Source organism: Rutidosis leptorrhynchoides, chromosome 6 (assembly GCF_046630445.1).
Source record: "Rutidosis leptorrhynchoides isolate AG116_Rl617_1_P2 chromosome 6, CSIRO_AGI_Rlap_v1, whole genome shotgun sequence".
Taxonomy (NCBI): domain Eukaryota; kingdom Viridiplantae; phylum Streptophyta; class Magnoliopsida; order Asterales; family Asteraceae; genus Rutidosis; species Rutidosis leptorrhynchoides.
In genome coordinates, this window is record NC_092338.1 from 119,198,441 (window position 1) to 119,218,461 (window position 20,021).

The 20,021-nt window shown below is 31.2% G+C and overlaps 2 protein-coding genes and 2 long non-coding RNA genes across 4 annotated transcripts in view; 1 reads left to right on the forward strand and 3 right to left on the reverse strand.

Annotated features, from left to right (window-relative positions):
• The first annotated feature begins 455 nt into the window (after positions 1–455).
• On the forward strand, positions 456–836 carry LOC139854018 (uncharacterized). The gene has a single exon (XM_071843348.1). It carries the CDS (start codon positions 456–458, stop codon positions 834–836), a length of 381 nt encoding a protein of 126 aa, XP_071699449.1.
• Positions 837–2,671: 1,835 nt separating this feature from the next.
• LOC139852048 (mitogen-activated protein kinase 3-like) lies at positions 2,672–5,811 on the reverse strand. The gene is made up of 6 exons (XM_071841264.1): positions 5,588–5,811; positions 5,348–5,477; positions 4,548–4,685; positions 4,131–4,463; positions 3,281–3,464; positions 2,672–3,213 (listed from the first exon to the last, which is right to left on the reverse strand). The coding sequence occupies exons 1-6, from the start codon at positions 5,740–5,742 to the stop codon at positions 3,044–3,046; spliced, it is 1,110 nt and encodes a 369-aa protein (XP_071697365.1). The 5' UTR covers positions 5,743–5,811; the 3' UTR covers positions 2,672–3,043.
• Positions 5,812–6,840: 1,029 nt separating this feature from the next.
• On the reverse strand, positions 6,841–9,266 carry LOC139851758 (uncharacterized). Its single transcript, XR_011760710.1, has 4 exons — positions 9,201–9,266; positions 8,612–8,712; positions 7,659–7,693; positions 6,841–7,185 (listed from the first exon to the last, which is right to left on the reverse strand). It is a non-coding gene; the product is annotated as an uncharacterized lncRNA (long non-coding RNA).
• Positions 9,267–10,110: 844 nt separating this feature from the next.
• Positions 10,111–20,021, reverse strand: part of LOC139852399 (uncharacterized) — an 86,709-nt gene continuing 76,798 nt past the window's right edge. Inside the window, exon 3 of the long non-coding RNA XR_011761057.1 lies at positions 10,111–10,177. This is a non-coding gene — a long non-coding RNA (uncharacterized lncRNA). The remainder of the gene's footprint in view (positions 10,178–20,021) is intronic.

Genomic DNA, 20,021 nt, shown 5'->3' on the forward strand with positions numbered 1-20,021 from the left:
AAATTTTCTTCATTAAGAAATTCTATTATCTTTTAACATGTATAAAAAATAAAAATTATAGATATTTTACTTAAGAGACAGAAATGAAAAATTTGACCAATCAATATGGCGAACTTGGTATAAAGTGCTCAAATTTAATTTGGTTTAACATAACATTGCTAATCTCGGTAATAATCGATTAAAGCAACCTTAAACATTGAATTATGAATGTCATTATGAGAAGATCAAGCATGATTCCCAACATAAAATCTATGCGGGGTCCAAAGTGCGAATATGGCCTTTATCAAAAAAAAAAAAAAAAAAAAAAGTGCGAATATGGCCTTTCGGTAATAAGCAATAACTACAAGGGCATACTTCTGTTTTACTTCTATATATACAACAAATATCAAATCTAAATAACCTTACTCTGAAACTAACCATTTCAGCATTTTAAAGTTACATTAAAGCAAACAAAAATGGGAAATTGTATACATCTGCAAAACAAGGTCCTGCAAATGGGTCAAAAAGTCACAGTACATAAAGAACCCATAAGTGTTGATCAGGTCTTATCAGACTTACTTCCTGTGCCATTTCCTGTGGAATTCAACAAGAATCAAGAAATAAAGGCAGGATCAGAAAGCAATAATGGAGTTGTGAGGATTAAGGTGGTAATAACTAAGCAAGAATTGGGGCTGATGTTGAAAAAAGGTGGAGTTTCGATAGGTGAGTTGGTTTCTCATATGAAGAACGAAAACTCAAATAAGTCTATGGTGATTGAAGATGAAGATGAAGATGAAGATGATAGAAATTGTAGAAGATGGAAACCAGAATTAGATACCATACCTGAATTTAACTAGTTTTATAATTTAATACCTCTATATACTATATATATAGCTTTAAACTAGACAGAACATGTAGTTCGAAAATGGTGAAATGTGATCAGAAAATGTTGTATAGTTCAAGCAAATGCTTGGAAATAAGTTCTTTATGGGTTATATTTCCATACCATCAATATAATATAAGATGGCATTGTAGGCTTGTAACCCATACAGGAACTTGTTATTTGATGTGCACCATGTTGCGAGTAAAATAATAATAGCATATCCATTTAATCAGTCACCTAATCAGATTGATGGATACAAAAATGAAGTCATTGATTCGGAATCTAAACCTTTTGTGAAACGAAGTAGTTAATTTAAATTTTAATATCATAAACATAAAGTGCCAAGGGGTTACATATGACTAGCCGTTATAGCATATTGATTATGTCTGTCCTCTTTCGCTTAATTCTACCCAAAACGTGCGAAAAATATAATTGGTTGCCATAAACATGCAAACTTTCAACTCATGTCTATATCAAACTTTAAAACTTAGCTTTTGCTCTGACTAGCGAAACTCCGCATGTTTTTTGAATGGCGAAATACAGTATAAATTACCTTCTAAAAGGATGCAACATGACAAATAAATATTTTCGTGGTGATTAATGATTTAGTAGTTTCCCTCAATACAGATAATCTCAGTTAGCTATCAATATACACAGATTGGCCTAACTGATATAACAGAATTAGCTAATTAGCACTTGCTTAAACAAAGATGTCATAAATAGTGACAACCAGAGTAAGTGGCATCCAACAGTATTATTGTAAAGGAATAGTACTGATACATGACAATCAACAAAAAAATACAGATTATTATTATCCACATAATTAGGAACTGCATTTTTTTCAACTTAAATATGAAGGTTATGAGGAACTAGAGCAATTATAAGACTTACTGGCAATAAGCTATACTAACTGCAAGTATTAGGCAAATAAATAATCTTTCTGTCGAAACACTCAGGGACAATCAAGATAATTAGTGAAACACTTTTGTCCAAAGAAGGGAATACAGTTATCAACAGAGCATTAGTAATACGTCTGGGATTCGAGGTACAGACACAAACTCATGTGATCTATCAATTTTTTTTTTTTTTGAACGGCGATTTTTTGGCATCAGGGTTTGAACTTTTGTTGATTGTGCAAAAAAGGAAAAAGTAGCTGACCAAGAGTATTTCATCTTGAGTGGAGATTCTTAAGGATGTATGATTGATTTATGTTTAGGAATCAATAAACCATAGTGTCTTTCCTTCATGCTATTGGGTCCAGTCACATAGTATGTAGTACTTTAGTTAGCCCAATAGAAAACTATAAAACCGAATGGCCCGAGTAATAGGTTTACGATAATACAAAACACATGAACTGACCAATTTATATATGTTTCTTATCTTGTTAGCAGGATGGTAAGGGTTTAGAATCAGGGTTTATTGTTTGGGTTTTCAGTTTCAAAATAGAGATTATGCAAGGATCATCAGCTGCAGAGGGAGAAGGAGATGGTGAAACAACTTAAAAGAAAGTGTTTGCAATAGAACCCACCCTTGTGGTCCAGTGGTTCACCCCTTTGCACTTGTGCATTGAGATGGGGGTGGGTACGTCTCAATTTCGAGTCTCTCCCCTTAAAAATATTCATGGGATTTATTTCCTGAAAGCCGAATTGCCCCGGAGAAGGTTTTACCGACCCGTATTCAGGACCCAGGTCCGACCGCCTGCCCCTCGGGATGGTATAAGGTTCGAATTCCTGTAATGCGGTTCGGGTTTCCTGCCCGAAAGCGCGTGCGTGCGTGGTAAATGAGAGTATTCGATGTCAACAACTTGCCTTTCAAAAAAAAAAAAAGTGTTTGCAATAAAATTACACAAATAAATCTCAAGTACTTATACAGTTGACTACAGATTGCAGTACACCGTCGTAGAATCTAATATAAAATCTAAACACAAATCACAAGGTACATAAGGAGAAAGAAACAGAACCCCTTCCGAGAACCAAAAAGCAAATAACACAATTACAAACAACACAAGATGATGATGACTGATCAGCCACTGGATTCATCTGCAAAATCTTTAGATCAATAATACAACATGTCTAGCTGGATCGTTCTGATATCTACTTCCATGAGTCTTCATGTAGCAGATTTATTTAGCATATGGTAATTCATAGTAATTAGTACCATCGAATACTCAAAAGTCTTGTTTTAAACAAACCCAGGGTTGTGTGCTAATGCCTCCTCGTATATCAAGTCCTTAATTTGTTCTTCACCAAGAACTTGTTGCTCGAATACGAATGAAAAGGGATCACTACAGATTGGTTCATCAGCTACATCGTGTAGTCTAGCAAGGTAAGGGTGATCTAATGCAGCTTCAACTGCAATTAAGAAATGATTTTGGTTAAGTTTTGTGCTTGCTAGTTAGTAACAGAAGGTATGATTTACCTGTGATTCGTTTAGTTGGATCCATTGTTAACATTTTGTCCACTAAATCGATGGCTGATGGATGAACGTGTGGGAACATCATGGATAATGACTGGCGAGGATGTTGAGGGAGCTGAGCAAGATACCTTTTCGCATCTTCGTTCCGTATGAATCGAAGATCAGATTCCGTTGGTGTACCAAGAAGCTGAAATTATATTTGGCATTTGAAATAGCATCTAAGTCTCCATATTTGTACAAGTATCTAATTGTTTTTTTAGAAGAGCAAACATATACGCCCAATACAAATAGACCATTACGGGACTCAAACTCACAACCTTAAAGTTGATGAGTTACCTCGATACAACTGTCGTTTGTACAAGCATCTAATGAAAACTGTATGTAAACGATGATTGACATAAATTATATGGTGTAATCCACGAAAAACATCTCAAATTGATCCAGTGGAGAATCCAAGATCAAAACTCCAAGGTGTCCCAAATTTTCAAATCCAAATATATTTGATAGATACTTTACTATTTGTTTACCTTAAAAAAATCATAAATCTTAAAAATATATGGGTCCTATAGTTAAATTTAGTGGTGTCCTATACAAATTGAAAGCTACTTTATAAAGAAAATTTCCGAACTAGTGGTGTGACAGACCCCTCAACTATACCTAGGATCGCCCCTTACGGGATGAACCCACGGGCTAACGACTTTTAACAGTCTGGCTAAACATTTGAACACAAAAACCATCATTTAAGTTTCGAATTTTCTCCAATTTTCAAACTTTTCAGTTTTGAAGTAAATAGTGAGAAATCATGTATAATTATTCACATGTCATTATTATTGAGTTGACAGTATAAAAATACCTCTGTTAAGAGGCGCATTTGATGGACATGATCCTTGCCCGGAAACAAGGGCTTCTTGTTCATGAGTTCCATGAAGATGCAACCAACAGACCAGACATCAATGGCAGCTGTATAATCTGAAGAGTTTAGTAGCAGCTCAGGGGCCCTATACCATCTAGTCACAACATACTCAGTCATAAAATCATTCTCAGCACTGGTTCTAGCAAGTCCGAAATCACAAATCTTGAGATCACAATTTGCATTTAGCAGTAAATTACTAGGCTTGAGGTCTCTATGAATGACATTCGCAGAGTGAATGTACTTTAAACCTCTTAGCAGCTGATACAAAAAGTACTAGAAACAGTGCACAACATGAAAAGAATTAGGTGAAGGGACTAATTTAATAGAAATAATCTAATTAGTATTTAACAAAAATACCTGACAATGCTCCTCAGATAAGTTCTGATTAGAGCGGATAATTTGGTGAAGATCGGTATCCATAAGCTCAGTGGTAATGTAGACATCTGTAAACTCTCTTCGTACGGGTGGTGGGATTATATCTTTTATAGCTATTATCTGATTATAAGAACAAATCAATACACATCACCTAATAGATGCATTCATTGATACAAGTTTTAGTTACTTAACCATCTAAGATAGTTCACATGGAAGCATAGTTTTTACCTATAACATCCACCTAAAAAATATCCGATATCCTCACTATAAACATTGTTGGGGTGACCAGGGAAAAGGGTCGGAAACAGTTATGGGATAACCCGATTAGGTCGTCTACATCTGAATAAAAATATTGATCTTTTCCTGAACAAGGAAAACCTTACCCGTTTACAATTTATCTACCTAATAAATATTGATCTAATGAAAAACTCCCTCCGTCCCTAATTTAGTGTCCGGTATTTCATTTTAGGATATAACAAATTAATTGGTCACCTTCATAAATAGAAAAAGAATAAGAAGATTAAGTTCTATTATGCCCTTAATGTGTGTGAATATGATTAAAGGAGAAATAAAAGTACAGTACTTTTATAACATTTCGTTAAACTGTGCGGTTTTTTGTCAAGTGACAATAAATATGGGACGGAGGGAGTACTCAATTAGATCCATTCGTTAATGCGCATCAACTGACATGGTCTCAATAAGTTCAATTTATGTATTGATTGATTGATATGAATACTGAATGATGAATAATCAAACGAGATGAGGATAGGAAATGAACTTGCATTTTCATGATCCAAATGTCTGAGAAGTTTAATCTCACGAAGAGTCCGCTTAGCATCCATGTAATTATCAAAAGCATTAGCAATCTTCTTAACAGCAACCATTTCATTTGTCTCAGAGTTCAACATCGAACTATTAATAAATTCATTCATTTACTTATCATCAGTTTATAATAATTAATCAAAAAAAAAAAAAGTCAACGATGTGAAAAGATAATGATCTGAAGTGAGTAAGTAGCATACCATACGATTCCATAAGCACCACGACCAATAGGCATAATTGGAGGACGATATTTGTTAGTGATTTCAAATTCATTACCGAATATGTTGTATTTGATGAATTGACCTCCGTGAGTTGCTACTGCCGGAAAATCAGAACCTCCGCTTGCGTCTGCCATTTTCACACTCACTTTAACTCTCACTTACTTACTGACGACTCCGATTGCAACTATACTTTATATGTATATGTATATGTACAGACAATTTGGGGGACAATCAAGGAACAAGATGCTAATACAAACCAGTACGCGTTTAGAAATGCGAGTGACTATATTACTTAATTAATATTTCTCCTTCATCTATCATTATTTTATTTTTTCTCTTGTCCCTACATGTATTAATACTAGCTTTTAAGAGCCCGTGAGTTGCACGACAGACCCTAATAAAAAAAAAAGTATAAAGTACGAATGAATTTATTAACAAAGAACAAAACATCTTCAATATAAGACATATAAGTTGACATGTAAACAAACATAATCAAAATAAGTTGTTCTAAGGAATGTTGTAAAGATTCATAAAGTGCATAAAAGTGGTTCATAAAAAAAGTTGAAATGGAATCGTAACACTTTAGGTTTTGGAAACATGATAGTAGTAAAAGGTACGGTATTTGCAGCAGTACTTGAAAGAACATGCTGACCCCGGTTTGAGTTTAGTTTTTCTTCGAAAACTTGTAAATCCATGACACGCAGAGGTTTTGCCTTTTCTTATTCTTCTCGTCTCAACCTCCACTTGTATTTTATTTTTCCTAGATCGATGCATTTAACTGCTTTACCACTCCTTAAGCCTGGTAGTAACATAAGTTTGTTTAGAAGACGCTACAATAGTAGATAGTTGTTAAATATAGTAGTATAGAATAAAGATATAAAACTGTATTGATTTAAAGTTGTAAATGACTTTATATTAGTGGATGGAATACACAATTATATTAATCCAAATGTTATTTTATAGTTTAATAAATATGAGTAATTAGTTTGCTTACCAATACATTACTGCGTGGTACGACCATTTCGCACTCCCATACAGTGACTTGTTTTTGCAATTTAGTAGGGAGATCCATTTCATCGATCTTATCATTTAAAATGTTTGTATCTTCACAACCATATTGGTTATAGATTATTAGCTCTATATTAAGTTCATCAAGTGTATAAAAGATGAGTAACGATATGACCCATCTTATTGTTTCACACGTTCTTGGATTAAAAAAAAAAAAAAAAAATGAAAATGTAGTTGAGATATCGTTCTTAGAGCTATCTTTATTTAAAACCACTTTTAACGCCAAAAACTTAAGGCCATATCCCTATCAAATCTACTCAAGTCTTCAATTTTTCTTTCTAACCCCATAATCTTATCGTTAAAAATACTTTATAAACAATTATAATCACATCATGTCCAACCGATCTTTTGACAATAGATTTGTAACCATATAAAATAAATAAAGTGGTTGAACAAAATAGACATGAATAAGTATTACGTATCTAAATTATATAGTTGACCAATGAGCTTGTTGTTCAGTTGTACCCTATTGTTATGATCCCTGTGCCCACCTAGTGTTTGGCTTGCATCTGAAATTATATAGTTGAGATACATATCTAATAGAAGAATATAATAGTTCAAGGTTCATTCGATAGAGTAAACTCCGAGGGATAGCCTAGTAGTGGGGACTTGGAGTCTCTAATGGACGCTCAAGTATCCCGATAGAATATATTTTGGAGCAGGGGTCTTTAAAAAAAACATCATTCATTAGACCACACTATATACATATCAATACATGTGTACACACAAAAAATTCAATTTTAGTGAAGCTTTTATGCAATTAGTACTTGTGTAATTATATATCAAAGTATGAGACAACATACACAATCACACTTACTAACGTATAAGATACTGACCTAATATCAAATCAATTTAAGTATCTATAAGCTGCACTAATATAGATTATATCAACAAACCTTTACCAAAATACTATAAAACTAATATAAATATAAATGATATCAACAAAGTTTATAACCAAAATCATACAAAACTATAGAAATACCTTCTTAAGCCGTCAAATCCAAAGTACAATGGCACCTGGTAAATAATGATATTGTAAACATGAGATTTGCTGCCAAGATCAAAGATACTGAAAATATGCAAGGGCCTAACTGCAAAAGAAATCAAATGAAACACCTTATTTTTTTATACTTAATTATTATATATTTCGATTAACCCATTCAGTGCACCATGTCTCTCAAGTTTAGAAACAGACTACATACAAAAGTTTCAAGATTGAATTAACTATATACATAATGAAAGGTTCAAGATTGAAATAACTATAAACATAATGAAACTCAAGTTTTCTTATACATAATGAAACTCTTTTGTATTGCATCACAAATAATTGACTGCATTAGTCTTCTATTTCTATATTAAATTGAGATTTCATTACTTTTCAATTCAATACAATCCCTTACACAGTCATTATGGGTCAAAGTTACCACCCCCAAAAGTAATTAATTATACCATACAAAACTCAAAGACCAGTTTTGCATTATCATGATTCATGTATATTATGCTCAATATATCACCTTCTAGATCAATGTATGAATTGAGTATCAATTGATACTTCTGATTAATTACACAAATTTTGTATACACAACTTAACATTAATGTATACCCACAAAGGTTTTTGCAAAAAACTTTTAGATCACTGGATCCTAATGTGAAGCAAATAAGACACTAATAACATGTAAAAGTGTTAAAGATAATCACTGCTTATATTTTAATAAAATTTCTCGTGGGTTCAAATCATGTTACCATATTCACATCAAGTCATGTTGTCAAGCAAGATTCTGCTATGTACGCTATTCATTTATTCGTGTCAGATATCTATTATGAAGATCATTCCGAAGACAAAGTTTAAGGGAACTAAATACTGTCACATGGCAGCATATAAGTTGATGCACAACATAAGGCCAATATAACATGCGTCGAAAGAGGCAAACTTACCAGTACTGCAAGAAGTAGGAGGATCCTTTCGCAAGTCAAACTTTCTTCTCATTTGCACATGCTAACTTTCAACATTCAAACTTTACTCAATCTGGCAAAACCTAACATAAAGACTATTACAGTTTAACCAATAAGTCATTATCTGACCCAACATAGACAAATATATAGTTACCAACACTCAAACTTTAAATGTGTTAAAGTGACTTTAACAGCAAGATAATTAAGAACTTCTTTAAATTAGTTATTATGGGTCCAAATATTCATCAAAAGCAACGCACATGTTACTTTAAAAAAAAATTAACTGCAACATGTTTGCAAGATTTTTATAGCAACAAAGTAACACGGTAGATGGTTCATGACATGATTGTCATACAAAGCAAGTCACTACACATTTTCAAGAAGACTATAAACTGCATCAAATTTGGGTTGAAGTTGCCTTCTAGTCTAGAATAGTTGAAAAGGGAATAGACTGAAAACGGAAACTTCTATTAATGTCAATAGTAAAGTAATATAAGAAGCAAACTATTAATTCAAAAAAAAAAAAAAAAAAAAAAAAAAAAAAAAAAAAACCATAGATCAAAACTTATACCATATGCTCCTTCACCCAAAGCATAAAGGGGTAATAGGCATAACGTTGATGAAGCGATTGTGGCCAGCCCACTCGTACATGGAAATTATAATATCAGATCATGTTATAAACCCATCAGATACGATTGAAATTTCTTCTAAAAATTTTACAAATATATATGTAAATATAAATATAAATATATAAATATAAACATGAAAAAACTGCCACATAAAGCATATATATTTGAAAAATGATCAATAAGTATTTAAGGACACGAGCATGCTGAAATGGGTAAAATTTGCCACCTTCAAATAGAGTAATGCATGTTCCAGGGAGCTCTGTATTGTGACATATGACTCAACCAAATAAGCATGAAAATGCAAACACTCAAACCATCAGTGTGCTAAAATGAAAAATTCTCTCATGAAACACATTTTGTTTGACAATTGAATAATTGATACCAACCAAAATACCATTAAACCAACAACAAATCACATCATTTCTATTTAGATCTGCACACATGTTTAACCAATACACAATGCAAATATCAACAGTCAAAAAACGGTGGTTAAAAAAGCGTGCAAAATTATGCGTTGCAGCCACACAAAAATCTATTTTGAGTCATTACAAACCTATTAGAAAATATATTTCTATTAGAAGAATATATCAAACAAACATAGCTACAAATCCATAAATCTATAAACTGCCACTCAAAAATACAGAATTATTCAAGTTCGAAGTAAATTAATTACATTAGAAAGTCATTACAAACGTATACAGAATCACCAGAAGCCAAGTTTTTCAAAATCTATTTTGACTTATAGGATCCATTATGAAGCAGACGATCAAATTGCAAAGGTATACCAGATGTATGTAAGACCACTAAAATAAAAAATAAGTTGAATTAACATTAGTGAGATAATATAACAAACCTGATATCAGTATTAAAGATTGTACACAACTGTTACTGCAAAATGGAAGTGCAAAGATTGATCTCCCTGCAAGAAAACCATTAAAAGCAAACATAAAGCATGCCAATTTAGCAAGAACACAATGAATTCAGAAAAAACAAAATGTGACGACCCGGCAATTTCCGACCAAATTTAAACTTAATTCTTATATGATTCCGACACGATAAGCAAAATCTGTAATGTTGAGTCTCAAAAACTTTGAACTGTTTTGTATATTCAATTGACCTTTGACCATTCTCGACGATTCACGAACAACTATATATAAATAGATACATATACATTAATTTAAAAATATTATTTGAAATAATATATGATTTAATTGTTGAAAATAAATATGAAAAATAATATGCGATGTAATGAAAACTATTATTATAATTATATAGATATATATTTATATATATAAATATGTATATAAATATTACTTGTAAATATATAAATTATATTAAATTCAATGGTTTAAAGATATATAATATATTTATTTAGTAGTTAAATTTGCTATTTAAAACTGTTTATATATAGAAAGATAATATATTAAAATAAATGATTTCGAGTCTAATTAAGTAATCGTCAATAGCACTCGGTTGACGATTTGTTAGTTTTAATATAGATATTGTACATGTCCATGAAGGATTGAAATAAAAGTTGAACTGTAAATTGATTACGAAGATTTTAGATTTGTCAAAAATATTTTTACCCTTTTAAGATTAAATATTAGCACTCCGTACATATGAATTGGAACATAAAATAAATAATTATTTAACCTTTTTGATCAGATTTCAAACAGGTAATGAGTGAAATAATTAAATATGTTTAATCTAAAAGTTTGGGATTTTTAGGAACACTTTTATACGCTAACTGTTTAGCAATGGACACAGTCCGTGAAAACTGTCGGTAGTATAAGTTAAATGATAAGGCTGCTACGCTGTTTCCACGTTTCTTAAGTTCAATGATTTAATATTATATATTATATTATTATTATTCTTAAATTATATTATTATTTGTGCTTCATTCAAACACCCGTATCAATCATATAAGGATAGATAATAGATATAACCAAAACCACTTTCTATTCTTTCTTTTGTTTACTAAACTGTACACCAATCAATAAACCCACACTAGTCTACGATCAACTCACATTAATTCATTTTCTGCACTCTTACATAAATGATATATATATACTTATACATATGGAGATTAATATATTAACTTAATTAACCATCCTCTTCCTCATTACAAAGCCATATATTGAGATCATCTCCAACCTTCTTTACCCACCACCCTTCACCACCAACCATCACCATAACAACCACTAACCACCTTCTTCCCCGACTGCAAACCGCACCCCGTTTTTCTTTTTGGTTCGATTAAACTCACCTAAAAACACCAACATCAACCCATCATTAAACCGTTTGCTGTTTACTATTTCTATTCTATTTGAATCATCACCTGCACTGCCACTTTGAACTACTATTTGCAGCTGCAATACATGCTAATACAACCCATTTATTACTGCCTAATATTGCATACTATACTTCTGTTTTCCATCGAAGTCACCACCTCTCTCTCATGATCTCCCTCTCGTCTCTCTCTTGTTTTCATGACTAAGAACTACCATGATTCCACCATCAACAAATAGATAATCTCCACCACTTCCTTATTCGGCATACACCAACAACGAAACCATGATCAAGATTTCAAACTCCACAACTACCATCATTCTTCATTTTTCTTCTATTTCGATTATGTTCTTTGTTTGGGTTCGCGAAAGTCATCACCCCACCGGAGAACCCATCCTCATCACCACCATCACCTATATTAAACCACTCGCCATCACTATCATAATCACCGGCACCCTCACACACCGAGAAACCATCACCACCGTAATCTACAACCCTCGAATGTAAGAAGGATAATAATAAGGTTGGTGATGGTGGCGATGTTAATGAATCTGTGATGCTAATATATTTTTTTTTTCGAATAATGATATTGATGATGATGAAGTGAGGTAACGATGATGATGCAATTAAAGTGATGATGAATAGCATATGATCAAGGCTGCCATGTTTAACTCTCGTTCTGTTTCTATTATATTTATGAAAAAGCAACGATGAAGGTGATGATTAAACGCGATAACATGAAGAAGATGATGATATGTTACAGCGATGGTGATCGGTTGTTGCTGCTCCTTTTGTAAACCCTATATTTTTTTTATTGCTGTCGCCCATAAAACTGCAAACGATCGAGTATTTGATTTGATGATACGTTGGGCTGCTTACTGATTTTTATAATTGGGCTGCTCATATTGGGCTTATGGTGAACTAGAGTCTGGGTCGTACATATTCGAGGGTTAAAAGAATTTTCGTAAGATGTAAAATTAAGAAAACAGTAAGCAGATTGATGGTTAGAAGTGTTTGTCATGAATGTGAGGTCGCGGGTTCGAGTCTCATCCAGGACAATTCTTTTTAGACAAAGTTTCTAAAGGGTATACACATTTACTTCTAGTTCTATTATTATTATTATTATTAATTGTTATGATTATTATTATTATTATTATTATTATTATTATTATTATTATTATTATTATTATTATTATTATGATAATGTTACATTATTAAAATGTTAAGATTAAGGTTAAGTATATGATTTAAAGGATATTAATGTTATGAAAATAATATAAAAGTATGATTTAAGCATATTACAAATACATGTTACTATTACTATTATTATTAAGTTATGATGTAGAAGATGATGGTAGAATGAAGATAAGGTTATAAACATGATAATAATATAAGTAACAAGATCATGATGATGAAAATGATATAAGATAATGATGGTGCGGGGTGATTACATAATGATATTATGACAATAATAATCACATAAAATGATAGGGTATAATTTTTATCATTATTATTAATTTTATTATTTTTATTAATAATATTATCATTATTATTATCACTAATAATGGAATTATTATTATTATTATTATTATTATTATTATTATTATTATTATTATTATTATTATTATTATGAATATAAGTATTATTATTATTATCATTATTATTAAAATTATCGATTATTATTAAAATTAGTCTCATTATAATGATTGTTAACAAACAGATAATGTTTACATAAAAACAAATATATATATATATATATATATATATATATATATATATATATATATATATATATATATATATATATATATATCACAACTAGATTAATATTAGATACTATTGTTTTCAAAATAAAATTTTATTATTATTACATATATAATATAAATTATTTTAATATATGCTTATATATAAATTTTAATACCTTATAAATATATAAATATACTTTAATAAGAATTTCATATATAAATATTAAGTATCTATATAAAATATATAAAATAAATATAATTAATTAATTAAGGAAACATATAAATAATTAATATAAAAAGTATAATAATAATATTAATATATAATTTGTTAATTGTTATTATACGTTTTCATATATATAATTGATATAGGTTCGTGAATCCGTGGCCAACCCTACACTCGTTAAATATCGTTATATGTATTTTTACTACAAAATACAGTATGGTGAGTTTCATTACTCCCTTTTTAAATGCTTTTACTATATATATATTTTTGGGACTGAGAATTCATGCGCTGCTTTTATAACTGTTTTACGAAATAGACACGAGTAAATGAAACTACATTCTATGGTTGGATTATTAAACTGAATATACCCCTTTATAGTCTGGTAATCTAAGAATTAGGGAACAGACACCCTAATTGACGCGAATCCTAAAGATAGATCTATCGGGCCCAACAAGCCCCATCCAAAGTACCAGATGCTTTAGTACTTCGAAATTTATATCATGTCCGAAGGAGGATCCCAGAATGATGGGAATATTCTAATATGTTTATTGTGAATGTCGGTTACCAGGTGTTCAATCCATATGAATGATATTTTTATCTCTATGCATGGGACGTATGTTTATGAGAAATGGAAATATGAAATCTTGTGGTCTATTAAAATTATGAAATGATTATTTATGTTAAACTAATGAACTCACCAACCTTTTGGTTGACACTTTAAAGCATGTTTATTCTCAGGTATGAAAGAAGTCTTCCGTTGTGCAATTGCTCATTTAAAAGATATTACTTGGAGTCATTCATGACATATTTCAAAAGACGTTGCATTCAAGTCATCGAGTTCATCAAGATTATTACTTAGTCAATTATAGTTAAATATATTATGAAATGATTTGCATGTCATTAATTTTCGATATAAAGCAAGTTTGTCTTTTAAAAACAAATGCAATGTTTGTAAAATGTATCATATAGAGGTCAAGTACCTCGCGATGTAACCAACTATTGTGAATCGTTTGTAATCGATATGGACTTTGTCCGGATAGATTAGGACGGGTCATCACAGTTGGTATCAGAGCAGTGGTCTTAGCGAACCAGGTCTTGCATTAGTGTGTCTAACTAGTAGTCATTAGAATGCATTAGAAAGTCTGGACTTCGACCGTGTCTGCATGTCAAAAGTTTTGCTTATCATTTAGTGTCGGAAAAAAAAAATTGTTTATCATCCTTAAAGTCTAGACACGTCTTACTGTCTCTATTGCATAGACAGTGTATAGATAAATTCATATCTTAGCGTATCTGCTATTGTTACCTTTGCCTGACAGCTTCCGTAGATTCCTCCGTAACTTATGGGATTTTAGTAATATATATGCATATGTAAATTATGTATTGCAGAGTACTAATCTACATCCTATAATCTATTTCTTATCAAAAAATCCTTCATCTGATCGTACGAGATGAATCCCTTAACCAGTTCGAGTCCCTTAGATTTCGATAGCTATTCTGATAGTTATTCAGACAACTATTCCGACATAGATATTCACCTAAGCTCCGAAGCGGTGTCACCAGAATGAATCAACCAATCATCCATCCCCAATTCATCTGATGGGTTCGTATTCGACTTAATCAATGGAGTTGCGAAGAAGGCGATCCTTTTCACCAACCGAATTTATCTCTTGGCGATGAACCTGAAGCACTTATCAGCGAATCAGTCCGAAACACCATATTTACCCTCAATTCTAGGATATCTCGCAATGATTATATGATATCCCAAAATACCCAACCTTATTCATCCGCTCGTTCCAACCGACAATCATTCTGGAATAATGGAAGAAGCCAACAAGCTTCGCGCTCGAGTAATCAATTTGCAGAATATGGTGCAAAACTTACCAAATTCAGCAACAACATCAATACCATTACCACCAACAACCTAAGTTTCAACGTCACACGCCTCAACGTCTCATTCGGTACCTCGAATATAATCATCGTTCTACGAATCGTTCTACATAAACTATCTTCGTCCTTCATGGCAATTATGTTATCTTTAATGTTTTAGAGATTATGTACTCTAGTTTTAGCCGTAAATCTGATGAGTTTAATATCACATTGACTCATTAAATCCATGATTACGTCTGAAGAAAATATACATGTATATATGTTTTTATAAAGATTGTAATTAAAAAAAATTCTTTTGTACAAACTGTTAATGGTGAAAATATTTTAACGGGTAGGTAATACCCGAGGAATATTTAGATTTCATATTAATAAGTTACATTGTACATTCTTCGAATCTGATTCAACAGTCATTTACTATCATATTTACAACCACCGATATACGAATCTGTTCACCAACCATTTTTATTCAATTTCATATTTGGATTTTGACTTCTCAGAATCCAACAAGTGGCATAATGAAGAAAACATTGAACAAAATAAAATTTGTTAGAAACAAACGAATTAACTAATTGAAATATTGTTAAGAATCCACGCTAACTGTTCCTAGCTAACTGTTCCTAGCTAACTGGTTACATTTTATTTACCGCAATTTAATTATCGCAATTTATATTCTCGCAATTTTATTTATCGTCATTTAATTTCTGTTATTTACTTTACGCACTTTATTTATCGTCATTTATTCTCTGTTATTCATTTTACGCACTTTAAATATCGGGACACGTATACAAGGTTTTGACATATCATATCAACGCATCTATATATATTATTTGGAATCACTATAGACACTCTATATGCAGTAATGATCAAGTTCTCTATACAGGATTGAGGTTGATTCTACAATAATATATATAGTTTGAGTTGTGATCGAGTCTGAGACGAATACGGGTCACGATACGTATTAATTAATTCAAATATTATATATTAAACTATATATGAATTATTGAATTACTAACTGTGGACTATCAACTGTGGACTACCAACATTAGACAATTAAAATGAATTAAAATATTGACTATAACATATGAAACTAAACAATTCTTCAAGTTTGCCACTTGATTTCATCTTAAACTTCATTTGTATCTTGACTATTACAATCTGCGTTCAAACCTTTCATGATTCTTGAAAACACCTCAATCGAGAGTATGAACCAACCGCACTTCATCTACGAAAGAAGAGATTGATGCATATAGTTATGCACCTGAAAACACTCGGAACCTGAGTAAAACGTTTAACCCGTATCTGTGTTAGCTCCTTTAGCATTATTATTGAAATGTCCCGTTCTTATTGATTAAAAATGTTCCATATTAATTGATTTCGTTGCGAGGTTTTGACCTCTATATGAGACGTTTTTCAAAGACTGCATTCATTTTAAAACAAACCATAACCTTTATTTCATCAATAAAGGTTTAAAAAGCTTTACGTAGATTATCAAATAATGATAATCTAAAATATCCTGTTTACACACGACCATTACATAATGGTTTACAATACAAATATGTTACAACAAAATAAGTTTCTTGAATGCAGTTTTTACACAATATCATACAAGCATGGACTCCAAATCTCGTCCTTATTTAAGTATGCGACAGCGGAAGCTCTTAATAATCACCTGAGAATAAACATGCTTAAAACGTCAACAAAAATGTTGGTGAGTTATAGGTTTAACCTATATATATCAAATCATAATAATAGACCACAAGATTTCATATTTCAATATACATCCCATACATAGAGATAAAAATCATTCATATGGTGAACACCTGGTAACCGACATTAACAAGATGCATATATAAGAATATCCCCATCATTCCGGGACACCCTTCGGATATGATATAAATTTCGAAGTACTAAAGCATCCGGTACTTTGGATGGGGTTTGTTAGGCCCAATAGATCTATCTTTAGGATTCGCGTCAATTAGGGTGTCTGTTCCCTAATTCTTAGATTACCAGACTTAATAAAAAGGGGCATATTCGATTTCGATAATTCAACCATAGAATGTAGTTTCACGTACTTGTGTCTATTTTGTAAATCATTTATAAAACCTGCATGTATTCTCATCCCAAAAATATTAGATTTTAAAAGTGGGACTATAACTCACTTTCACAGATTTTTACTTCGTCGGGAAGTAAGACTTGGCCACTGGTTGATTCACGAACCTATAACAATATATACATATATATCAAAGTATGTTCAAAATATATTTACAACACTTTTAATATATTTTGATGTTTTAAGTTTATTAAGTCAGCTGTCCTCGTTAGTAACCTACAACTAGTTGTCCACAGTTAGATGTACAGAAATAAATCGATAAATATTATCTTGAATCAATCCACGACCCAGTGTATACGTATCTCAGTATTGATCACAACTCAAACTATATATATTTTGGAATCAACCTCAACCCTGTATAGCTAACTCCAACATTCACATATAGAGTGTCTATGGTTGTTCCGAAATATATATAGATGTGTCGACATGATAGGTCGAAACATTGTATACGTGTCTATGGTATCTCAAGATTACATAATATACAATACAAGTTGATTAAGTTATGGTTGGAATAGATTTGTTACCAATTTTCACGTAGCTAAAATGAGAAAAATTATCCAATCTTGTTTTACCCATAACTTCTTCATTTTAAATCCGTTTTGAGTGAATCAAATTGCTATGGTTTCATATTGAACTCTATTTTATGAATCTAAACAGAAAAAGTATAGGTTTATAGTCGGAAAAATAAGTTACAAGTCGTTTTTGTAAAGGTAGTCATTTCAGTCGAAAGAACAACGTCTAGATGACCATTTTAGAAAACATACTTCCACTTTGAGTTTAACCATAATTTTTGGATATAGTTTCATGTTCATAATAACAATCATTTTCTCAGAATAACAACTTTTAAATCAAAGTTTATCATAGTTTTTAATTAACTAACCCAAACCAGCTCGCGGTGTTACTACGACGGCGTAAATCCGGTTTTACGGTGTTTTTCGTGTTTCCAGGTTTTAAATCATTAAGTTAGCATATCATATAGATATAGAACATGTGTTTAGTTGATTTTAAAAGTCAAGTTAGAAGGATTAACTTTTTTTTGCGAACAAGTTTAGAATTAACTAAACTATGTTCTAGTGATTACAAGTTTAAACCTTCGAATAAGATAGCTTTATATGTATGAATCGAATGATGTTATGAACATCATTACTACCTTAAGTTCCTTGGATAAACCTACTGGAAAAGAGAAAAATGGATCTAGCTTCAATGGATCCTTGGATGGCTCGAAGTTCTTGAAGCAGAATCATGACACGAAAACAAGTTCAAGTAAGATCATCACTTGAAATAAGATTGTTATAGTTATAGAAATTGAACCAAAGTTTGAATATGATTATTACCTTGTATTAGAATGATAACCTACTGTAAGAAGCAAAGATTTCTTGAGGTTGGATGATCACCTTACAAGATTGGAAGTGAGCTAGCAAACTTGAAAGTATTCTTGATTTTATGTAACTAGAACTTGTAGAATATATGAAGAACACTTAGAACTTGAAGATAGAACTTGAGAGAGATCAATTAGATGAAGAAAATTGAAGAATGAAAGTGTTTGTAGGTGTTTTTGGTCGTTGGTGTATGGATTAGATATAAAGGATATGTAATTTTGTTTTCATGTAAATAAGTCATGAATGATTACTCATATTTTTGTAATTTTATGAGATATTTCTTGCTAGTTGCCAAATGATGGTTCCCACATGTGTTAGGTGACTCACATGGGCTGCTAAGAGCTGATCATTGGAGTGTATATACCAATAGTACATACATCTAAAAGCTGTGTATTGTACGAGTACGAATACGGGTGCATACGAGTAGAATTGTTGATGAAACTGAACGAGGATGTAATTGTAAGCATTTTTGTTAATTAGAAGTATTTTGATAAGTGTATTGAAGTCTTCCAAAAGTGTATAAATACATATTAAAACACTACATGTATATACATTTTAACTGATTCGTTAAGTCATCGTTAGTCGTTACATGTAAGTGTTGTTTTGAAACCTTTAGGTTAACGATCTTGTTAAATGTTGTTAACCCAATGTTTATAATATCAAATGAGATTTTAAATTATTATATTATCATGATATTATCATGTATGAATATCTATTAATATGATATATATACATTAAACGTCTTTACAACGATAATCGTTACATATATGTCTCGTTTAAAAATCATTAAGTTAGTAGTCTTGTTTTTACATATGTAGTTCATTGTTAATATACTTAATGATATGTTTACTTATCATAGTATCATGTTAACTATATATATATCCATATATATGTCATCATATAGTTTTTACAAGTTTTAACGTTCGTGAATCACCGGTCAACTTGGGTGGTCAATTGTCTATATGAAACATATTTTAATTAATCAAGTCTTAACAAGTTTGATTGCTTAACATGTTGGAAACATTTAATCATGTAAATATCAATCTCAATTAATATATATAAACATGGAAAAGTTCGGGTCACTACAGTACCTACCTGTTAAATAAATTTCGTCCCGAAATTTTAAGCTG

Coding starts and splice junctions, on each gene's coding strand:
- LOC139854018 (XM_071843348.1), top strand. CDS start 456: ATGGGAAATTGTATACATCTGCAAAACAAGGTCCTGCAAATGGGTCAA.
- LOC139852048 (XM_071841264.1), bottom strand. CDS start 5,742: ATGGCAGACGCAAGCGGAGGTTCTGATTTTCCGGCAGTAGCAACTCAC. Junction 4,464..4,547: donor TATCTGAGGAGCATTGTCAG/GTATTTTTGTTA, acceptor CACTGTTTCTAG/TACTTTTTGTATCAGCTGCT. Junction 3,214..3,280: donor TCCAACTAAACGAATCACAG/GTAAATCATACC, acceptor TCTTAATTGCAG/TTGAAGCTGCATTAGATCAC.